Source organism: Python bivittatus, unplaced genomic scaffold (genome assembly GCF_059951505.1).
Source record: "Python bivittatus isolate LINGU-HERP-01145 unplaced genomic scaffold, Pbiv_v1 ctg000850_np1212, whole genome shotgun sequence".
In the NCBI taxonomy this organism is placed as follows: Eukaryota; Metazoa; Chordata; class Lepidosauria; order Squamata; family Pythonidae; genus Python; species Python bivittatus.
Genome location: NW_028277112.1, coordinates 3,168,574 through 3,188,251, shown reverse-complemented (window position 1 = coordinate 3,188,251; position 19,678 = coordinate 3,168,574). Strand labels below are relative to the sequence as shown.

Below are 19,678 nucleotides of genomic sequence, written 5' to 3'. Positions count from 1 at the left end.
TTTTTTTTTTTTGTATTCTACATTAATGTAAAAGTCTTCCCCAATATGATGCCCTCTTAATTCTAGAAGCAGCCCACCATTATGTAGACTTCTACATCCATCTCCTTCCAGGACATGCCTTTTCCAATGTGACACCTGTCCTCTGGAACAGTTTCTACCCCCCCCCCCCCCAAGACACAGCTAGTCCTGATCCTGTTGGTCTTCACCAAGGCTGAAATTCTTTATCTTGGTTTGTGGGGCGGGGGTGGGGATCTATTGTAGGCCACCTGAAGTTGCAATATTTGAGTTGGGCAGCCATGTAAATTCTTCAAACAAATGTTAAGCAACTGCGTTTATGAAAAGAAAGGCAGGTTTATATATTTGGGCAACCCCACAAGCAAGTTAGGCTTCCAAAAATTGCAGAGCTTGAATTTCATGTTCTGTCAGCCTTGAAGGCCACTTTTTTATATGTGTGTCTATAGCTGCCCTTGATCCATAATCTGGCTCCCTTAAACTGCTTGTCCAGAATAGTGATTTCCTCTGTAAGTAGATCTTGAACTCTGGTGCATTGCCTGTAGACATCCTTCTCTCAATTTGTGTAAAATAATTTTTCTTTTGTATTTTGATTCTTTACTTTTAATAACAGAAAATTAAGTTATACATCTGAAATATACTTTTATATACTTTAATATGCCATAGGAAAAACAGTATATAAGTTATGATTTAAAACTGAAAAATACTAAGTTTAGTTTTATTCTCTTTTTATACTGATTCTATTATATTTTTGGCATAGTTAAACTAACTAGCTTTTTTCTGTTCAGTGGTTCAAAACCCTTATTTGCTTTATTCAGTGTTGTTTAAATCAGTGTATTAAAAGATGAGAAATGCAGTATGAAAGAGCTGTTGTTCATTGCCTGAACAGAGTTTTTGGACATACTTTTTTTTTAACAACCAGACCTAAAGTGCTTGTTTCATAAGGCACATGGTAACTAACTACAGGTAGTCCTCAATTAACAACCATTCGTTCAGCAATTGTTTGAAGTTATGACGGCGCTGAACGAGGAGACTTACGATTGGTCCTCAAAGTTGCAGCTGTCGCAGTATCCCTGCAGTCATGTGATCATGATTCGAACACTTGGCAACTGGCTCGCAATTATGATGGTCACAGTGTCCTGGAGTCATGTGATCACCATTTTCACCTTCACTGCCGGCTTCCAATAAGCAAATTCAGTGGGGAAGCTGGCAGGAAGTCACCAATGGCGATCATGTGACATGACGCTTAACAACTGTGTAGAATTTTCTTAATGACCGCAACTGGAATTGCCATTGTAAGTCAGCACAGTTGTGTGACATCACACTTTACAGCCGTGTCACTTAGCAACAGGGTTGCCAGTCCCAGTTACCATCGTTAACTGTGGACTACCTGTATAGACTGTTATCCGAGTTTTAATTTTAAATAGTTTTAAGTTTCTTAATTTTTCCCCAATTAAAAAAATATAAAATGAGTATAATCACATAGGACTGGTATAGAGGATTTCCTCCCCTCTGCTGCTTAGTATGTATACTGAAATGGGCTCATTCATTACTGGGAAAGGAAGATTCTTGTATGCTTGCTAAACCTCATCCATGCTTTCTTCTTGCATGGTATCTGTGAGTGTTCTGTGCATGTGTGTGTTTCTATGCACAGATGCCTGTGCACAGCTATCTATGTGTCAGCAGTATCTGCAGCAAGCCGAGATTGTGTCAGAATAAGAATACCCATGATGACATCATGATGCAAACTCCACCCAAAATCTGACACAAGTACGTAAGTTGTGACTTTTGCACCAGCACATCATGATGCTCATTTCGTCCCTTCCCCCATGGGATAAAGATAGATCTATTGGTGAACCTTCTTAGAATGGATGCTCCTTTGCATTTGTTATTGTTACTGGATAGTGAGACTTCTCAATATAAGCAATTAAATTCTCAAATTCCATGCAAATTGTCCTTAAACTGTAGACAGTGTAGAAGATACCGCATAATTATGTATCAGGTTGTTTGCAGAAGGTTCTATAGCTGGACAATATACTGGAAGAATCAAAATTTTATTATATCAATAAAAAAGGTTTTAGTAAATGATACATTACCCTTAAAAGACCAGAGTCCTTTGGAGTAGCATATATGTATATATGTAATAGATAACTAATACTTTAATACCATGTGGTTCATATATATATATATATATAAAAATAAATTTTAAAAATGTGGAGACCAAATTTCTTAGTCCTTTTTAATTTTATAACTTAACAAAAAATATGGAGTGGGATTAAGATACCAGTATCATTCACTGAGATACTAGGATGAATGTTGGTAGCCAGATATGTTAGTTCCTATGTCTGGTTTCATAAGGTGAAAATTTAATAACACTTTAATATTTTCTTTCACTTTTTCACAGCTTCTGGAAAAACATAAGAATACAGAAAGCATGGTGGAATTGCTGGAATTATATCAAATGGAGGATGATGCATATGGTAGTCTTGCTGAAGCTACCACAGAACTCTATCAATATTTACTGCAACCATTCCGAGATATGAGGGAACTTGCAATGCTCAGAAGACAGCAAATAAAGGTACAAAATTAGCAATATACATTGTAAAAATATTATTAGATATAATAAATGAACCTTTTTATCCTATGTGAAATTTTGGACATTTTTGAACCCTTGTCACACTGTTTGAAAGCTGTAAAAGTTGTGTCTTGGGTTGGATCAAAATTAGGAAAACCATAATAATGATTTTTAGCATTCAGCATTATTTGGGATAAGAAAAGAAATTGCATCTTTGTTCCTGCTTTTTTATCTTTATTGTCCCTTCTGGTTTCTCTGCTTGGTTAAAGAATTTGTGGAGAGGGCAAATAAAAGTCTTAGCTATGAGAAAAGATGTTCAATCATGAACATGGAACATAAATGGATTTGGCCTAACTTTCTAATGTATGAACTGTTGTTTTTAGTGAGTACAGAATACTTTACTCAGTCACTGGAATTTTCTGCAGATCAGATACTCTCTGGGCTTTGAGTCTTTAGCAGGTAACTGCTTACATGTTGTGAAATATTTTTCCAGAATTATTAGAATACAAAAACTGGTGCTTTTCTTTTGAACAAACTATAAATTCTAGGCTTATGTCAGAGTTACCAGAATCCTCTTTAGATGCTGAGTTTTAAGTTGCAACAGAATGATGAAAAAAAAATTAATGCCAAAATGTCAATTGTTGTGGACTATACTGCCAACTTTACAACTCATTTCTATAACTGTGCTGTCTTCTGAACCAGCCAGTTATTTCTGTGTCAATAACTGAACATTTTTGTGGCAAACCTCTAAATATAATGAATTCTTATTAAGGCGCAACAATTAAATTAAGGTTTAAGTTGATTTAGTTGTAGTATTCTATTTTTCTGTGTTATAATTTGCTATCTATGTTTGGGAATAGTAAATTTAAAATACATGCACTCAACCATGGTAATAAAAATTTAATAATGGGAAACACTGACTATAATCATGCATAACAAACATCATGTATGTTACCAAATTCCTTTTTTAATTTGCTGCTCTCTCAATCTCTTCAGGTTAGTCATCTGAATTATTTGAGGGATAGGAAGAAAGAGATATATTGAAATATACTTCTGATTTAAATATGAATAACATGTTATCTACAGGAATATGCTTTTCATATTTATATATGCATTTATATGTTTGATTTTGTGCTGAAATCTGTTTACGGAAAAAGATTAAGCACCTGCTCTGTAGTTTTTGAAGGAAAGTTGCACTGATGGCATAATGATAAATAGTTAAGTAAACTCTCTTCACTTAACTATTTATCATTTTGCCATCATTGTCACTTTTTCTTCCAAATATATCCTTCCAATAAATGGTAGTATATTATGGGAATTTTGATTGCTTAAGACCAGCAAGCTTGAAAATGAATAATTCACTCTTCTAAACTTTAATTTGAAGTACAGCTACTGGGGTGTCTTATTCTGTTAATCTGTTACAAGATCTTTTCCACTGACAGAAAAGAGGTACTAAGGTAAAAAAATGAATGAACATATGACTAAATATAAATCCCAGGTAAATAAAAGCAATGTTTAGCTATGGAGGATAATCTTCAATAAACTCACTTGCCAAAAGGTAAGGGGCAGGAACTATTTGTTCTTGGCAAATAAGAGTGCTCAGGCATGGAGGTTGCATTACAGAAGCAACATTAGGCTGCCTGGAAAACTTGAACTAGATAATTGGACAAAGACTGTTTTCTAATTCAGTGGCATCTGTAAAGTTTTCTTCAATTTCCTTTCCTTTCCAGTGTAGATTGGGGTGTGGGGAGAGGAAAGGATGTCACCACACCCTTTTCAGGGTTTTTTTTTAAATGCTGTTCAATACAGTGTTTTCATTTGTTTCCACTAAGAGAATTGCTTCCCCTATTTGCTCCAGCGTTGTCCTCTGGCTGGAACTTTGCAACCCTGCTTCTGCCCCCTATCCAGAGTGCATATTCTTTCTAAATGCCTAACAGTCAACAAGTTCCTGGCAGCTTGCTCCATTTGCAAGACTTTTAAAGAATAGGAAGATGTGCTTTGGAAATTTAGTGACTAGAGCAGGGGTCCTCAAACTTTTTAAACAGGGGGCCAGTTCACAGTCCCTCAGAATGTTGGGGGGCCGGACTGTAGTTTGAGGAGAGGAGGAGAGCCACCCAGCATACCTCTCATGTAGAATAGTCCGGCTCTGCAATCTCCCTCCTCGTGCATCACCTGCAGCTCCTGACACAGCCCTGACACTTCCGCTTCTGACAGACAGCAGTGGCGGCCAATCAGGCGGGCGGCTGGATAAATGACCCTGGTGGGCCGTATGCAGCCCGTGGGCCGTACTTTGAGAACCCCTGGACTAGAGAGAAGAAGGTAGAGAGGGTTTTTTTCAGATCTCTCTTTACATGCTTACTTCCTTTCCTTTGCCTTTGCACCTGTAGTTTTTTATCCCCTAGATCTGGGTGCAATGTCTTGTTTCTATCGCTCTCCTTTTCCATAACAGGAGAAAGAGTATGAAAAAATTCCCATTTAAGTTTTGATAAACAAATAGGAAAGGCTAAATTATGAAGGAGAATTACTGTAGGATAAGAGGAAAAATCTGGAATAAATTTCTTTTGAAGTGATAAAATGCAGATGTGTTCACACATCACAGTGAACCCCAAAATAACATTTTGCAGGACAGCCTCTCACTAAAGGTATCTGCCTGTTCCACCAGTTCAGATAGACTGGGCATGGTCCAGGTCCCTTCCCTTAAATGTTGCCATCTATTGGGACCTAGAAAGCATGCTCTTTCTGTAGCAGCCCCTGCCCTGTGGGACACCCTTCCCCCAGAATCCAGACGACCCACACCCTATTAGCCTTCTGGAAGGCTGTAAAGAGTTGGCTCTTTCTCCATGTGCTGGGATTGAGTGACATTGGAGTCTGGGGGTGTTGCTGTTGTGAGCTGCCCAGAGTTGTGTTTTCTAAGATGGCCACCCATGTTAGTCTTTTAAATAAATAAATTTAGGTAATAGTGGAAGAGCATCTCATTCAAGCACTGCTTTTTTAAACATGGTTTTCTAAATAGATGCTTGTTATGCTGGGGCTGATAAGGAAATATTTGTGGGTCATGTGGGAGAGCTACTTCATTTTCAGAAAGAGATAATGATTGGGAGTCAGGCTTATTGGAAGCAATTCTACTTGCAATATTAACAGTTCTATGACTAACAGGGCAGATGTGCTTTTTTGCTGGTGTGGCTCCATGCTACTAGTGAAATAGTACATTCATCTCATCCATTGACCTCTCATTTGGGCTTGAGAGGTGTGTTTTCTGTACTTGAACCAGGTGCAAATTTTTGAAGATTTATTGATCACATTCTTATTCAGATTAACAGCTAGACACAGTTTATTAGACAATTTATTATTGGTTTCACTCATATTCCACAGAAACAGAAATTCCAGAAAATGAATTTTAAACTAGAGTTTGTCCAATTTTTTCATTGTGCGTTTCCCCCCCCAATGTTAGTTGTTTACTGTTCAGGAAAGTCCATGATTAATCTCTCTTTTTTAGGAAAATTCCTTGTATAAACTTTGCAAGGCTATATGACTACTATTTGTTTCTTGCTGTTTATTTCATGATGGGTATAGTGAATTGATCTATTTTCAGATTTCCATAGAGAATGATTACCTAGGTCCTAGAAGAATTGAAAGTCTTCAAAAAGAAGATGCTGACTGGCAACGGAAGGCTCATATGGCTGTATTATCTATACAAGACCTTACAGTAAAGTACTTCGAAATAACAGCAAAAGCACAAAAAGGTAATGGACAAATTATTTTACATTTGCTGCTAAAGGGATACATTCCATTTTGAACACAAGGAATTGAAGTTTGGGAAATAAGTTTATATTGAGTTCATAAATGTTTAACTCTTGAAATCAGTGTCTTTTACAGTTTTCTCATCCCCTTCAGATTTCTTCCATTACAAATTCAATAGTGATATGAGTTAAGAAGCTATTGGTTCTTGACTAAAAACAATGGATACTTTCTTTTCTGTTTATAACTTTTTATCATACCAAAAATATAGTTAAAGGAACAATTTTTCTTTCTACAATTTTCCCCCTAATTTTAGACCAGTTAGTTTGATGTGTGTCCTCCTGTTGCTTTTTTTTTTAAATCACACAAATAATTTGGTCATGAAATAATGACTTCAGTCTATATAGTATGTTAAATAAGAATAAAAATGCTACTTTACAAAAGAAACAAAATGTTTATTAAAATAACTACTGCTTTGAAGATTAAAAATCCTTGTGACACTTTATTTGTATAAAGAGGGAGGCTGATTTACTTACTCACAACAGGATTTATAATGAAACTATTTCCAAATATGGTAAGCCTGCTGTTACATTTTATTTACAGCTGTGTATGATCGTATGCGAGCAGACCAGAAAAAGTTTGGTAAGGCAGCTTGGGCAGCAGCAGTGGAACGAATGGAAAAACTTCAGTATGCGGTGTCTAAAGATACTTTGCAATTGATGAGAGCAAAAGAAATCTGTTTAGAACAGAAGAAACATGCATTAAAAGAAGAGGTAATAACTGATGAGTATTCAACTTCAAAGCAAACTTGAAAATTATTTTGTAGTGCTAAATTAGAAGATCATTGACTTAGAGACTTCAAGGCAAAATCATTGGCTAGTGATCACAATTTGCTCTGAAAAGAATAGAAAATAATTAAGGGCTATTATATAGCTATAGTATTGGAGAGGCTGGATAAAATAATTTTAATAAATTCAGAATCACGGAAGATAATTCTGACATAATTTCTACAGTAGTTCACTCTTTTTTCTGTTTTGTCTGGTACATATTTTTCTTTCTTGGAGATTATTTTAAGAAAAAATACTCTTTAAAACATTGACTGAATCATGTGATTGAATGAATATGAAACTGGAGATTTACATTAGTAATTCTTTTTTTCTTCCAAGTGATCAGCTACACTTGGTGATAACGATGGCGTAGTTTGAACAGATACAACCACTGCCATATGGGAACATGCCTATCGGCCATGGATGTTCAGATTGGGCATAGGGACAGGTGGTGGTGGTGGTGGTGATAATGATGATTAGACTTTCTACTTACATAAGCACTCAAGGCAGCTTACAATATTTAAAATAAAAATACAAGTTTTAGAATATAATTTTAACACTGATAATGTGTTTTTGTCCTTTTTCAAACACTAGGAGAGTGAGGGACACCCTATATGTCTATCCCTAGGGAGACATTACATAGCTTGGGTGCTACACAGGAAAAGGCCTTCTCCTGTACCAATCAATGAGCTTCTACTAATTGCTAATATTTCATGAGAAGTAGCCATCATGTTAAGTGTAATTTTAGCCGAGTAAAATAAAAAGATTGCAGTTTCTCATCAGTGAGTGATGGATTTTCAGGCTTTCTGAATTTTTAATGCGGAGAGAACTAGCTGATGCAAGAGAAGGTTACTAGACCGAATTTCTGATTTAATTGACAGCAGTGTCTTTCAGTTATTTTTCGCTGGCAATATTTGCAACAGACCAATGTGATTGCTTTCTTTAAACAAGGCTTGTTTATTCTTTTAAGTACTTACGCACAAATATGTGAAATGTAGGTATTTATACTGTGGTGTTAAAAGGAAAACTTTCTGGGAGGCAGACCAGATCCTACTTTGCAGTTCAGCTGCCAGACATTGTCATTGTGATGACAACCAGAAACCCTACATCACTGAGCACTCTTTAGGGAATTACAAATATGTCAGATAGCTTGGATACCTTTAATGGTATGTTTGGACTTAAGTTTAAGGTTTCAATTTAATGTTTGGACCGGGGTGTGTGTTGAGGGGCCCAAAACAGTTTCCCAGTAGATTCTGAAAAGGTTATCTTTGGAAACTGGCTCACTGTTGTTTTTTCTAACTAACTGCAGTGTTGGTTCAATTTATTATTCTTTTAGTTTTAAAATCAGCTTTTTTTATGGTGTCATGTTTGCTGAATTAGCAGCTTGATAACATATGTAAGAGCAAATGTAATTACTCTGACTATTTTAGAAAACAAATTGTATCAAAGCAGTACTTTACTTCAGTCTATTAAAATTCACGCTGCTGTATTCATCCCATCCATGTATTGGGCAAATGAATATGTGCAGAGGAGTGGGTCTCTTTCTTGCTATACACTTTTATTGGGCTGTTCAACAATTTGCAAGCATGGTAAGATATTTTATTATGTTAAATTTTGAAGATTTGGTGTAAGATTTTATCTAAAGATTTTCGTTCCTACAAAAATAAAAATTGACCCTTCATAATGCATATACAGTGGGGCAAAAAAGTATTTAGTCAGCCACCAATTGTGCAAGTTCTCCCACTTAAAAAGATGAGAGAGGCCTGTAATTTTCATCATAGGTATACCTCAACTATGAGAGACAAAATGAGAAAAAAAATCCAGAAAATCACATTGTCTGATTTTTAAAGAATTTATTTGCAAATCATGGTGGAAAATAAGTATTTGGTCACCTACAAACAAGCAAGATGTCTGGCTCTCACAGACCTGTAACTACTTCTTTAAGAGGCTCCTCTGTCCTCCACTCGTTACCTGTAGTAATGGCACCTGTTTGACCTTGTTATCAGTATAAAAGACACCTGTCCACAACCTCAAACAGTCACACTCCAGACTCCACTATGGCCAAGACCAAAGAGCTGTTGAAGGACACCAGAAACAAAATTGTAGAGCTGCACCAGGCTGGGAAGACTGAATCTGCAATAGGCAAGCAGCTTATGTGAAGTGAAGAAATCAACTGTGGGAGCAATAATTAGAAAATGGAAGACATACAAGACCACTGATAATCTCCTTGATCTGGGGCTCCATGCAAGATCTCACCCCGTGGGGTCAAAATGATCACAAGAATGGTGAGCAAAAATCCCAGAACCACATGGGGGGACCTTGTGAATGACCTGCAGAGAGCTGGGACCAAAGTAACAAAGGCTACCATCAGTAACACACTATGCTGCCAGGGACTCAAATCCTGCAGTGCCAGATGTGTCCCCCTGCTTAAGCCAGTACATGTCTGGGCCCGTCTGAAGTTTGCTAGAGAGCATTTGGATGATCCAGAAGAGGATTGGGAGAATGTCATATGGTCAGATGAAACCAAAGTAGAACGTTTTGGTCTAAACTCAACTCGTCGTGTTTGGAGGAGAGAGAATGCTGAGTTGCATCCAAAGAACACTGTACTTACTGTGAAGCATGGGGGTGGAAACATCATGCTTTGGGGCTGTTTTTCTGCAAAGGGACCAGGACGACTGATCTGTGTAAAGGAAAGAATGAATGGGGCCATGTATCGTGAGATTTTGAGTGAACACCTCCTTCCATCAGCAAGGGCATTGAAGATGAAACGTGGCTGGGTCTTTCAGCATGACAATGATCCCAAACACACTGCCCGGGCAACGAAGGAGTGGCTTCGTAAGAAGCATTTCAAGGTCCTGGAGTGGCTTAGCCAGTCTCCAGATCTCAACCCCATGGAAAACCTTTGGAGGGAGTTGAAAGTCCGTGTTGCCCAGCAACAGCCCCAAAACATCACTGCTCTAGAGGAGATCTGCATGGAGGAATGGACCAAAGTACCAGCAACAGTGTGTGAAAACCTTGTGAAGACTTACAGAAAACGTTTGACCTCTGTCATTGCCAACAAAGGATATATAACAAAGTATTGAGATGAACTTTTGATATTGACCAAATACTTATTTTCCACCATGATTTGCAAATAAATTCTTTAAAAATCAAACAATGTGATTTTCTGGATTTTTTCCCCCATTTTGTCTCTTATAGTTGAGGTATACCTATGATGAAAATTAGAGGCCTCTCTCATCTTTATAAGTGGGAGAACTTGCACAATTGGTGGCTGACTAAATACTTTTTTGCCCAACTGTAAAACTGAGCCGAGTAGGTTGTGAATACTGTAGTAACATTTACTTTCCCTTGATTTCTAATGCCTTCAAAATGAGTCCTGCTCAGTGATAACATATTTTGCAGATACTTTGTGGTAAGATTAAGATTTACTAACTTTTTGATGTAGTTATTGATCTTTTTAAAAAATTCAGATGCAGAGCTTACAAGGGGGCACAGAAGCCATAGCTCATTTGGACCAACTTGAAGCTGATTATTATGACCTGCAACTTCAGTTGTATGAAGTGCAGTTTGAAATTCTGAAGTGTGAAGAACTGTTGCTGACAGCACAACTTGAAAGCATTAAAAGACTTATTTCAGGTGACATATATTTGTTTTTATATTTATATATTTAACAGTACCATTGACTTATACAGGTAGACCTTGTTTACTGACTGCCTCATTCAGTGACTGTTTGAAATTACAGTGGTGTGAAAAAATAGTTTTACGATCAATGCCCATATTTATGACCTTCACAGCATCCCTCAGTCATGTGATTGACATTACAGTCAGTATGCATTGTCCTATGACTGACCTGTTTTTCCTCCCCCTCCCCCTTGCAGAGCCTTGCCTAAAGAAATAGCTTTTTCTTCTTTCTCTCCATCCCTCCCTCAAAGAGCAGAGAGATTGCTTAAACAAGCAAGGGGGGAAAAAGAAAAAAAAGAAAAAGCAATCCCTGCAGGCAATCTCTACAGTGCCTCACCTGTTTTTTTCTGCCCCCCCCCCCCGCCTTGCAGAATGGAGAGATTGGAGAGGAAGGGATTACAAGAGAGTAAGCAGGCACACAATGAGGAATATACATTGAAAGGAACGCAGTGGAGCTGGCAGCCACGAGCACACTAGGAAAACAGCTGGTATATTCCCTATTGGGTGCCTGCTTACTCTCTTGTAATCCCTTCTCTCCAATCTCTCCATTCTGCAAGGGGGGGGAGCAGAAGAAAACAGGTCAGGCACTGTAGAGATTGCCTGCAGAGATTGCTTTTTCTTTTTCTTTTTTCCCCCTTGCTTATTTAAGCAATCTCTCTGCGAGGGAGGGAGAGAAAGAAGAAAAAGCTATTTCTTTAGGCAATCTCTCCTGTGCCTGACCCATTTTTTCTCCCCCCCCTTTTTTTAGTTCTTTCTTAGTTCAGTTATTGAAACTGTTGTACATAACAATTCTAACCTTTGTTAATGGAACTTATTCAGATATAAGTGTATGTAGGATTGTAACTTTAGTTGTTTTACTTCTGGCTTCTTTTCCATTTTATTGAAATGTTCAAGGTAGACTCAGCTGGTGTCAAGATGTTGATGGTGGTCTATGACCATAATCAAGATTTGATTGATAAGAAGATTAATTTATGGTTGCAGTCAAAGAAAGTTTTAACTTGTGATTGTTCATTTGATGAGTTTTTCCATACTGGTAACCTACTTGATTACCAGAGTCACCATATTTGAATATAGCTTTGTTTCCACTCAACTCTGCTGTTACATTCATTGACTGATTGACTGATTGATTGATTGATTGAAATTTAGAAAACTTCCCAATAGCTGAAGCAGTCAGAGTGGTTTACAGTAAGATACGCTAAATGATACAGTTGGAATAAAAATATATACAATACAATCAATTAAAATGCAAAATGAAAATACCATAAAAACTAGGAAATAGCAAAGCAATAATTCAGAATCAAAAACAATATAAATTAAAAGCCAATTAAAAGGCCTGAGAAAACCTCTGCTCTGTGATCTGGTATATAAGTGATTTTGTGGATGTTTCTTTCCTGGGCGTAGGCAAAGATAGTCTTCATCTGTTCTAATTCTATGATTACCTTTCCAATATTTTTTTTAAAAACTTTTGGGAATGTTGCATAAATTCTGTAGCGTAGTTTTGCTTGACTGGGTATATGTTTAAAATTATTAAACTAATTGGAATTTTGTGACAGAGAAAAGAGATGAAGTAGTATATTATGATACTTACGAAAGTATGGAAGCCATGCTTGAAAAAGAAGATATGGCAACATCCATACATTTGCAAAGGGAAGAGTTGCAGAAATTACAACAGAAAGTCCGTCAACTAGAAGCAAGGCGTGGTCGCATTTCTGCCAAAAAAGCCTACCTCAAAAATAAAAAGGTAATGCTTTTGTTCATTTTTCCATTTTTTCAACAAATAGCTTTTGCAGCAGCTGTCATTTAGCAAGGCTAAAATCAAAAGGGGTGGGTTTAAAGACAGAAATTTGTAGTGTATTTGTTTGGAATGCCACAGCCAACCTTAAATGCTAAGGCAGATTGCATTAGGCCATTTCTGTGCCATCTCTATTCACTTTCAAATGGTTGCTCAGCTCAAGTCTATATAGCCTTGATGGTCAGAATTAAAAATAGCTTCCTGCTGTTTATCTTTGACAGCCATAAATTTAATATTTTCCTAATGTTAACTTGCACAAAATATTGTTGGTGATAGTATTTCCTTGTTTTCTTGCTATAAGCACCATTGTAGGACTGAAGAGTATGAGGTAGCTCTTTAATCAGTGTTAGGTTAGTCAGAGACTAATAACCTACAGTTCCAGAAGAAAATAATTAGATTGAAGTTCTTTAGAAATAATGCATCCAAAATGGGATTATACAGCCAATATGGAGCTGAATGGAATTAAACTTTAACTTCAGTTGCATAATACAGCTGTATATTTTAATTTCAGTTGGATACTATAGAATTTTCATTACTATATCCCAGTTGGATTAAGCATGATTTATCTATTGTTATGCTAATAGAAAAAGCAGAAGGAGAGAGAGACATGATACTTGAAAACTACTCAGAAGCTCCAAGTTATATATACATGTCTTATGTCAGTAGGAAAAAACTCTTTGTTTTATTCACTTTGTAATCTCTTCCCCCATTCTCTTGAATAATGCTTGCTCCATAGGGATATCCTGTGGAGGCTGGGGATTCTGTGGCAGACTAACTGTTATATCCTAGCTTTGACAACTCACTATGATCAGGAAGTTTTTCCTTCATTTTCTTTCTGTTAATTCCATTAGAAAGGAAATCAGTGTACCAACCAGAATGTTATGCATTGGGATTCGTTGTCTTGCAAGAATGAGAGATCTTTGGATCTATGGACAATCACAGATTGCCATATATTATACCATAATATTGATAGAATATAAATGAATTTTCTGTGGCAGTTTTCCACTTGTGAATCAGAATTTAAATTGCTTTGTATAATCCCTTACCAGTTCTCCTACTGAAGACAGGAATCATACCTAAAGTCATATTTAAATGGAAAAATATTCTTTCTTTGTAGGAAATCTGCATTGCAAAACATAGTGAAAAATTCTCACAGCATTCTCAGAGTGAAGGAGAGTCAGAACATGCTGCAAAATTTGTGAGTTTGGTTTCTGTCTTTAAAATACATTTTAATAGTATTAAAATTTTGTTTTATATATGCCAGCTCTAACTTTCTTTGCTGATTTAAGAAAAAAAAAATTAAATCGTCACATATTTGTGTGTTTGCTGCTTCCACATGAGATTTGTGTTGCTGCAATTGCCAGTGTCCTTTCACAGAATTTTACAGGAGCTTAGACATGACCTCCTATTGTACCCCTCCTTTTATTCCCATATTTTTAACTTGGCACCATTTTTAATGTGTGCTGACCAGTATAGATGTTATTTTATTTTTTTGTAGGTTCTGTTTCATTAACTTAACAACTCTACTTTAGTTAAACTGGTTTGACTATTAATCCCAGGTCTATGGTCCCATTACTAACATCAGCTAGTATCTTCATTTATAAATGGTCATGAGAGTAAGTCAGGAAACTGCTCTCTACTTCATAGCTGGGAAGAGGTGGAATTCAGATTTTGCTTCCTTGGTTGACCTTGTATTCATAATTTGTTTGTAGAATAAGGCTTGGGCCTAGCTAGCATTAGGGAATGCTAAAATCAATCTTTGACATAAGCTGATACATTTTAAAAATAAATTAAAAGCTTCCTAAATTATCACAACTAGTTAAAAACTTTGATAAACCAATCTTCAGTTATTGGATTCTAGATAATCTGAATATCTTTAGTGCCTAACTATATATTGAGAAGCAAGAATGACCCCCCCCCAAAAAAAACCCAAACAGTCCTGTGACACTTTAAAAAGTAATCAATTTTATTTCATCCTATCAGCTTTCATGGATCACTCTATCAGATGCACATTCATTTTTAACTTGGTTAATCTTTAAGATACAGCCACATTTTCTGAGGATCTTTTCGTGCAAAAGACTAACATGGCTACTTTTCTAGAAATTTTATAACAGTGAGATGGTAGCAACTATTATTAATAAAAAAGTATTTTCTGAGCAGCTACAGATACATTAATATTTAAAGTTATTGCAGCACCAGATAGGCTGATAATCACCAGTTCTTTGGGCAAAAATATATACATATGCAATATATGTTTATCTGTTTAAGCTAGTATGATCTCTAAAATGCAGTGAGAATGAAAATAAACTTGATATAGAACAGCATACTTTTCACATTCCAGTATATCTTGACACTTTTGCATTCTGAAATGTTAAGATAAAACATGTATTACTTTTAGAAAATTGTTATATATATGTATCACCATGTATCACCATTGTTTGGCAGAAAGAGCTATTTATGATATGTGTCATGTTTGCTTTTTAACATTACAGTTTAGCAAATTTTGTTTCAGCAATCATTTCCTCCAAGTTTTCTGATTTTATCAATTACTCCTGAAGGCAACTTCAGAACATAAGGCCTTAGGATTAATCCTATTACATTGTCCTCTGAAGGAAGAAAATATTAATGTAGAGACATTATTCTTGCCTCCCAAATTTCTGTTCCTCTTCTGTTTTGCCATTTTGTTTTTATTCTCAGAAAAGAGAGCAGTTGCAAGATGAGGTAGAAAGAAAAAGCTCATGGGTTAGTCAGGAACGACAGAAAACATTGGACAGACTTCGAACATTTAAACAGGTAACTGGAATATGAACTTCACTTGAATTTTCATATATTAGCTAATTATGTTTAATTGCACTATTTGAACAGATACTCTCTGAATTAGCTACAACTCCCTATCATCTATACACATGATATGTGAATCAGTTATTAAACAATACATCACAGGGAAATAATAAAGAAGCTGAGAATATTCTTAAAATGATTTTTATTTCAACTCTCAGCTAGAAGGCAAGCTATACTTGAATCTTCTATAATGGATTTTTCAGTTTAGTTAAGTACATTATATAGCCTTTCAGGTATCTTTATGGTCTTCTGTAAAGGCATGAAGATTTTGTTTAAAAAGGAAAAAAGTTTCCATTATTTCTTTAAATAGGAAGATGATTTTAAAACTCACTTTCCCATATTTGTTATGTTTCTTAACTTCCATCTGATGATTTTTATATGGTTTTTGCTGAGCGTTGTGGTTACCAATAATCAGTGTTATTATCACTAAGATTGTTGATTTGGATTAATTGTATAGAAATAGAAATTTTACCTTGAACTTGAATGAAGTTTACTTGAATGAAGTTTACTTCTTTCAATGGAAATAAACTATTGTTACAGCATTCTAAGCTTTCTACATTCCACCTCTATGGAAAAATGATTCTAGTATTGTCTTTCTGCTTTCTTCTTTCCTTTTATTTAAAGTTTCTGGCACTTTTAGATATGAAATATGTAAATGTCTTGTTACTGTACTTTTTAAAAAGGATGTTTGTATATTGGGCGCCAGAAGTGTTAAGATTCTATAATTCTCTCTCTCTCTGTCTCTCTCTTTCTCTCTTTCTCAGCGCTATCCTGGACAGGTAATTCTCAAATCAACTAGACTTCGGCTGGCTCATGCAAGGAGAAAAAGTACAGCCACTTCAACAACTGGTCTAGATCATCCCCCATCTTCACCAGTAACTACACAGACAGATAACATGGAGCAAGAAAAAGTAATCCAGCCTTTACAAAAACAGGAGTCTAGAAGCTTAGGACAACTTGAAGATATTTTTTTATCTCCTAGTGGTATTACCTCTGAATTTTCTCAAACTGATTCTCTTCCAGCTCTCATTAGCAATGAATTTCATTCAAATACAGTCAGTGAGGCACCATTTCCTCCTCCTCTACCACCGCCACCACCACCACCTCTGCCCACCAAGGAAGAATCTACTCAGTGTTCTGAAAAAAGCATTAGTCCTGTTAAACAAAGCAATGCAGAGAAGCCAACCCCACTGATCACCATTGCACCAACAGCTCATTTTTTTGATAGCAGCCAGTTAGTCAGTGCCAAGAAAAAACTAAAGAAAACTGGTGATATGGAAGGATTGCAAAGAAGAAGAGGTACTTTCTAATTTCTTCTGAATGGGATTATGTGAAAAGAAAAATCAATATTGGTTTGCTATTGCTTTGGCTAATAATTAAAAATAATGACCAGGATCCAAATGATTGCATTAGTTTGTCACACTAAAGAGAACTTTGAGATTGTACATCATGAACAATATCTCCCTAAGCCACATGTCAAAATATATTTGAAACCAAGGGATCCTTCAAAAGCACTTGTAATATAATCTGAATTTTTTGGGGGGGTGGGGGGAGAGAGAGCAATAATAGATTCTTAATTCTCTAGTTGGGAATACTATGTTACTACCATGTGAATCTCTTTCTTAACTAACAACATTACTCCAGCTGCATTAATACTGTTTCCACCAACATATGAAATACCTAACCATCCAACAACATCGGTTTTATATCTGTTATTTAAATACATTTCTCTCCATTGTTGCTTCCCCATCAGGGGCCAGTTGACTGAAGCCACCTATTTCTGGATTTAAGAAATCCCAATTTTTAACAGTAGACATACTGTAGCCTGCACAAGAGATGGGTAGTAGAGGTTTATGATTTGAAAAATCATCCCTACCCCCCTGTGATCTAAACTGTTCCCTTTGCTTTGTTTATAATAGGAAACAAATACTTAACAAAATGTGCATCCAAAGAAGACAGAGATATGCAGATCTCTCTCCTGTTTCAGTTCTATTTGTTCTGTTTTGTTTTTGCTTTCTATGAAGGAAAATTTATATTAAAAGCCTACTTGCTGGAAACAGTATTTAATTTTAATGTGCCACAAATAGGATTGTTTATCCTATTTATGTAGGTCATTTATGTGATCTGGGTTGTTGCCACCTCCTTAAGTCAAACATAGATTTTCCTAGGACTGTGTTGTAGTTATTGTACAAGCCCAAGAAGATATATGGTTTCCTTAAGGAGATGCCAAAAAGTACAGCAAATGTGTCCACACTAGAAGCAGCCTTCTCATTTTGGATCTGAATACTGCACACTTTTATTTAACAAGATAAAATTAGAACTTGTAGGATGTAAACTTAGATTTAGTGAGTTTTACTATTTTCTATAGTGAGTTCCCCAATGGATGAGGTTTTGGCTTCCCTGAAACGTGGCAGCTTCCACCTGAGAAAAGTTGAACAGAGAAATCTACCCCCATTCCCTGATGAAGATGACAGCAATAACATCTTGGCACAGATCAGAAAAGGCGTGAAACTGAAGAAGGTTCAAAAGGACATTATGAGAGAATCATTCACAATTTTACCTGATGATGATCCTTTAACTCGCAGCATCCATGAAGCACTACGCCGGATTAAGGAGGCATCACCAGAGTCTGAAGATGAGGAAGAGAATCTACCATGCACAGATTGGGAAAATTAAGGGTAATTTTACCATAACTATACAACTGTTTTCTATATGTAGTGCTAGCCTCTCAGATGATACAGCCTTCACAGGAATTAACATAAGCTATCCTCCATAGGAGAGAAAATGTGCAAGTGCTTTAAGATTAACAGCCATTGTAAACACCATGATCTTATCTTAAGTTTTTAGACTAAAATGGCTTTATACCCAATAATACAATCAATGTCATTAGCTCTTTTTCAAATTCAAGCAAAAATACTAGCATCATAGGTGCCTACAAGAGATTTTGAAAGTAAGCAGAGAAAAAATGAACATCTGTCAAGTTATTTAGAAAGTGTCACATAGTTTGCTCTTTTCTTATTTCTGAACATGCAAAAATATCTCTGCAATTTCCATATTCATAAAAGTGTATTTTATTAACTCTAAAGGTTTGTAAACCTGACTGAGATTATAGTAGTCTCTTGAGTCCTTGTTCTGAGGTTTCAACTTAATTCAGAGATTTATGTGTATTCTTGGTAGGGAAACCGGTTAGCTCAGGCATTATATTTCGCTATTTAAATTGGAAAAGGAGAGAGAGATCTGAATTACTTCCAGCTATCTTCAATCTAAATTGTAGAGCTCGTGATCATAATATTTGGCTTATCTTCCTTGTGTCTCCCCATCCCCTTTTTGATTATCAGTCCTGATGAAGAGTTCTGGAGAATTCAGAAACTTATAAACATAAAGAGTCCTTCATACTCTCTGAGCTTGGTTGTTTGCTTGCAGACATTTCATTAGCCAACTAGGTAACATCATCAGTGCTAGTGGGTGTGGGGTTTGCTCCCTGTTTATGTACAGTAGCTTGCCCTGCCAGTTTTGTTAGCCTGGTGTTAATCCCTGCTTATCTGGGTGTTGGCTACTGGGGAGGATGTGTTCTGGTCTTTTTGTTTCCTTCTTAGTTTTTTTTATTATCTCTTTTGAATGGTGTGTAAATATGGTTTATTTCTATGTGTCTGTTGATGGCTGATTTGTCTGAATGCCAGGGTTCTAGGAGTTCCCTAGCGTCAGATACACACAAAATGCTGACAACCACCATCAAGACTACATCTCTAAGACAAGCTGAAAAAAGGAAAACAAAGCTCCAAACCAAACTGCTCAAGCTAAACCCCAGAAGCAAAGAGGTACCTGAACCTGAATGGGTAGTCAACATGTTCAGCCACTCACTATCCACGACAGAACACAGAATCCTCCAGAAAGGTCTCAACTGTAGATGATGTGAATCAGAATTCTTTGCAGCCTTAGAAGCAGCATTTAAAACCATAGGACTTGCCATAGAGACCCAAAAAAACATAAGGCAGACAATCATACCACACCAGACACAGAAGCAGAACCAACTCAAAGCAGAGGACAGAGCAGCCCTCAAAAACCTAAAGAAGGACCAAACCATCAGCATCCTCCCAATACCAAAGGCCGAACCATGGTTATCATGGACAGAACACAATACATACAAAAAGCCAAAGAATTACTGGAGGACAAAGAAACCTACATCCCAGTAAACATCAACCCAATTCAGAA

General features: G+C 36.4%; 1 protein-coding gene across 1 annotated transcript in view; it reads left to right on the top strand.

Moving 5' to 3' along the window:
- Window positions 1-19,678, top strand: part of JMY (junction mediating and regulatory protein, p53 cofactor) — a 48,399-nt gene that overhangs the window by 15,495 nt on the left and 13,226 nt on the right. The window contains exons 2-10 of the mRNA XM_025174610.2: window positions 2,417-2,590; window positions 6,180-6,330; window positions 6,929-7,098; window positions 10,623-10,788; window positions 12,387-12,574; window positions 13,743-13,823; window positions 15,323-15,418; window positions 16,231-16,765; window positions 17,835-18,144. Coding sequence (XP_025030378.2) covers window positions 2,417-2,590; window positions 6,180-6,330; window positions 6,929-7,098; window positions 10,623-10,788; window positions 12,387-12,574; window positions 13,743-13,823; window positions 15,323-15,418; window positions 16,231-16,765; window positions 17,835-18,142 — 1,869 coding nt within the window. The 3' untranslated portion in view covers window positions 18,143-18,144. The remainder of the gene's footprint in view (window positions 1-2,416; window positions 2,591-6,179; window positions 6,331-6,928; window positions 7,099-10,622; window positions 10,789-12,386; window positions 12,575-13,742; window positions 13,824-15,322; window positions 15,419-16,230; window positions 16,766-17,834; window positions 18,145-19,678) is intronic.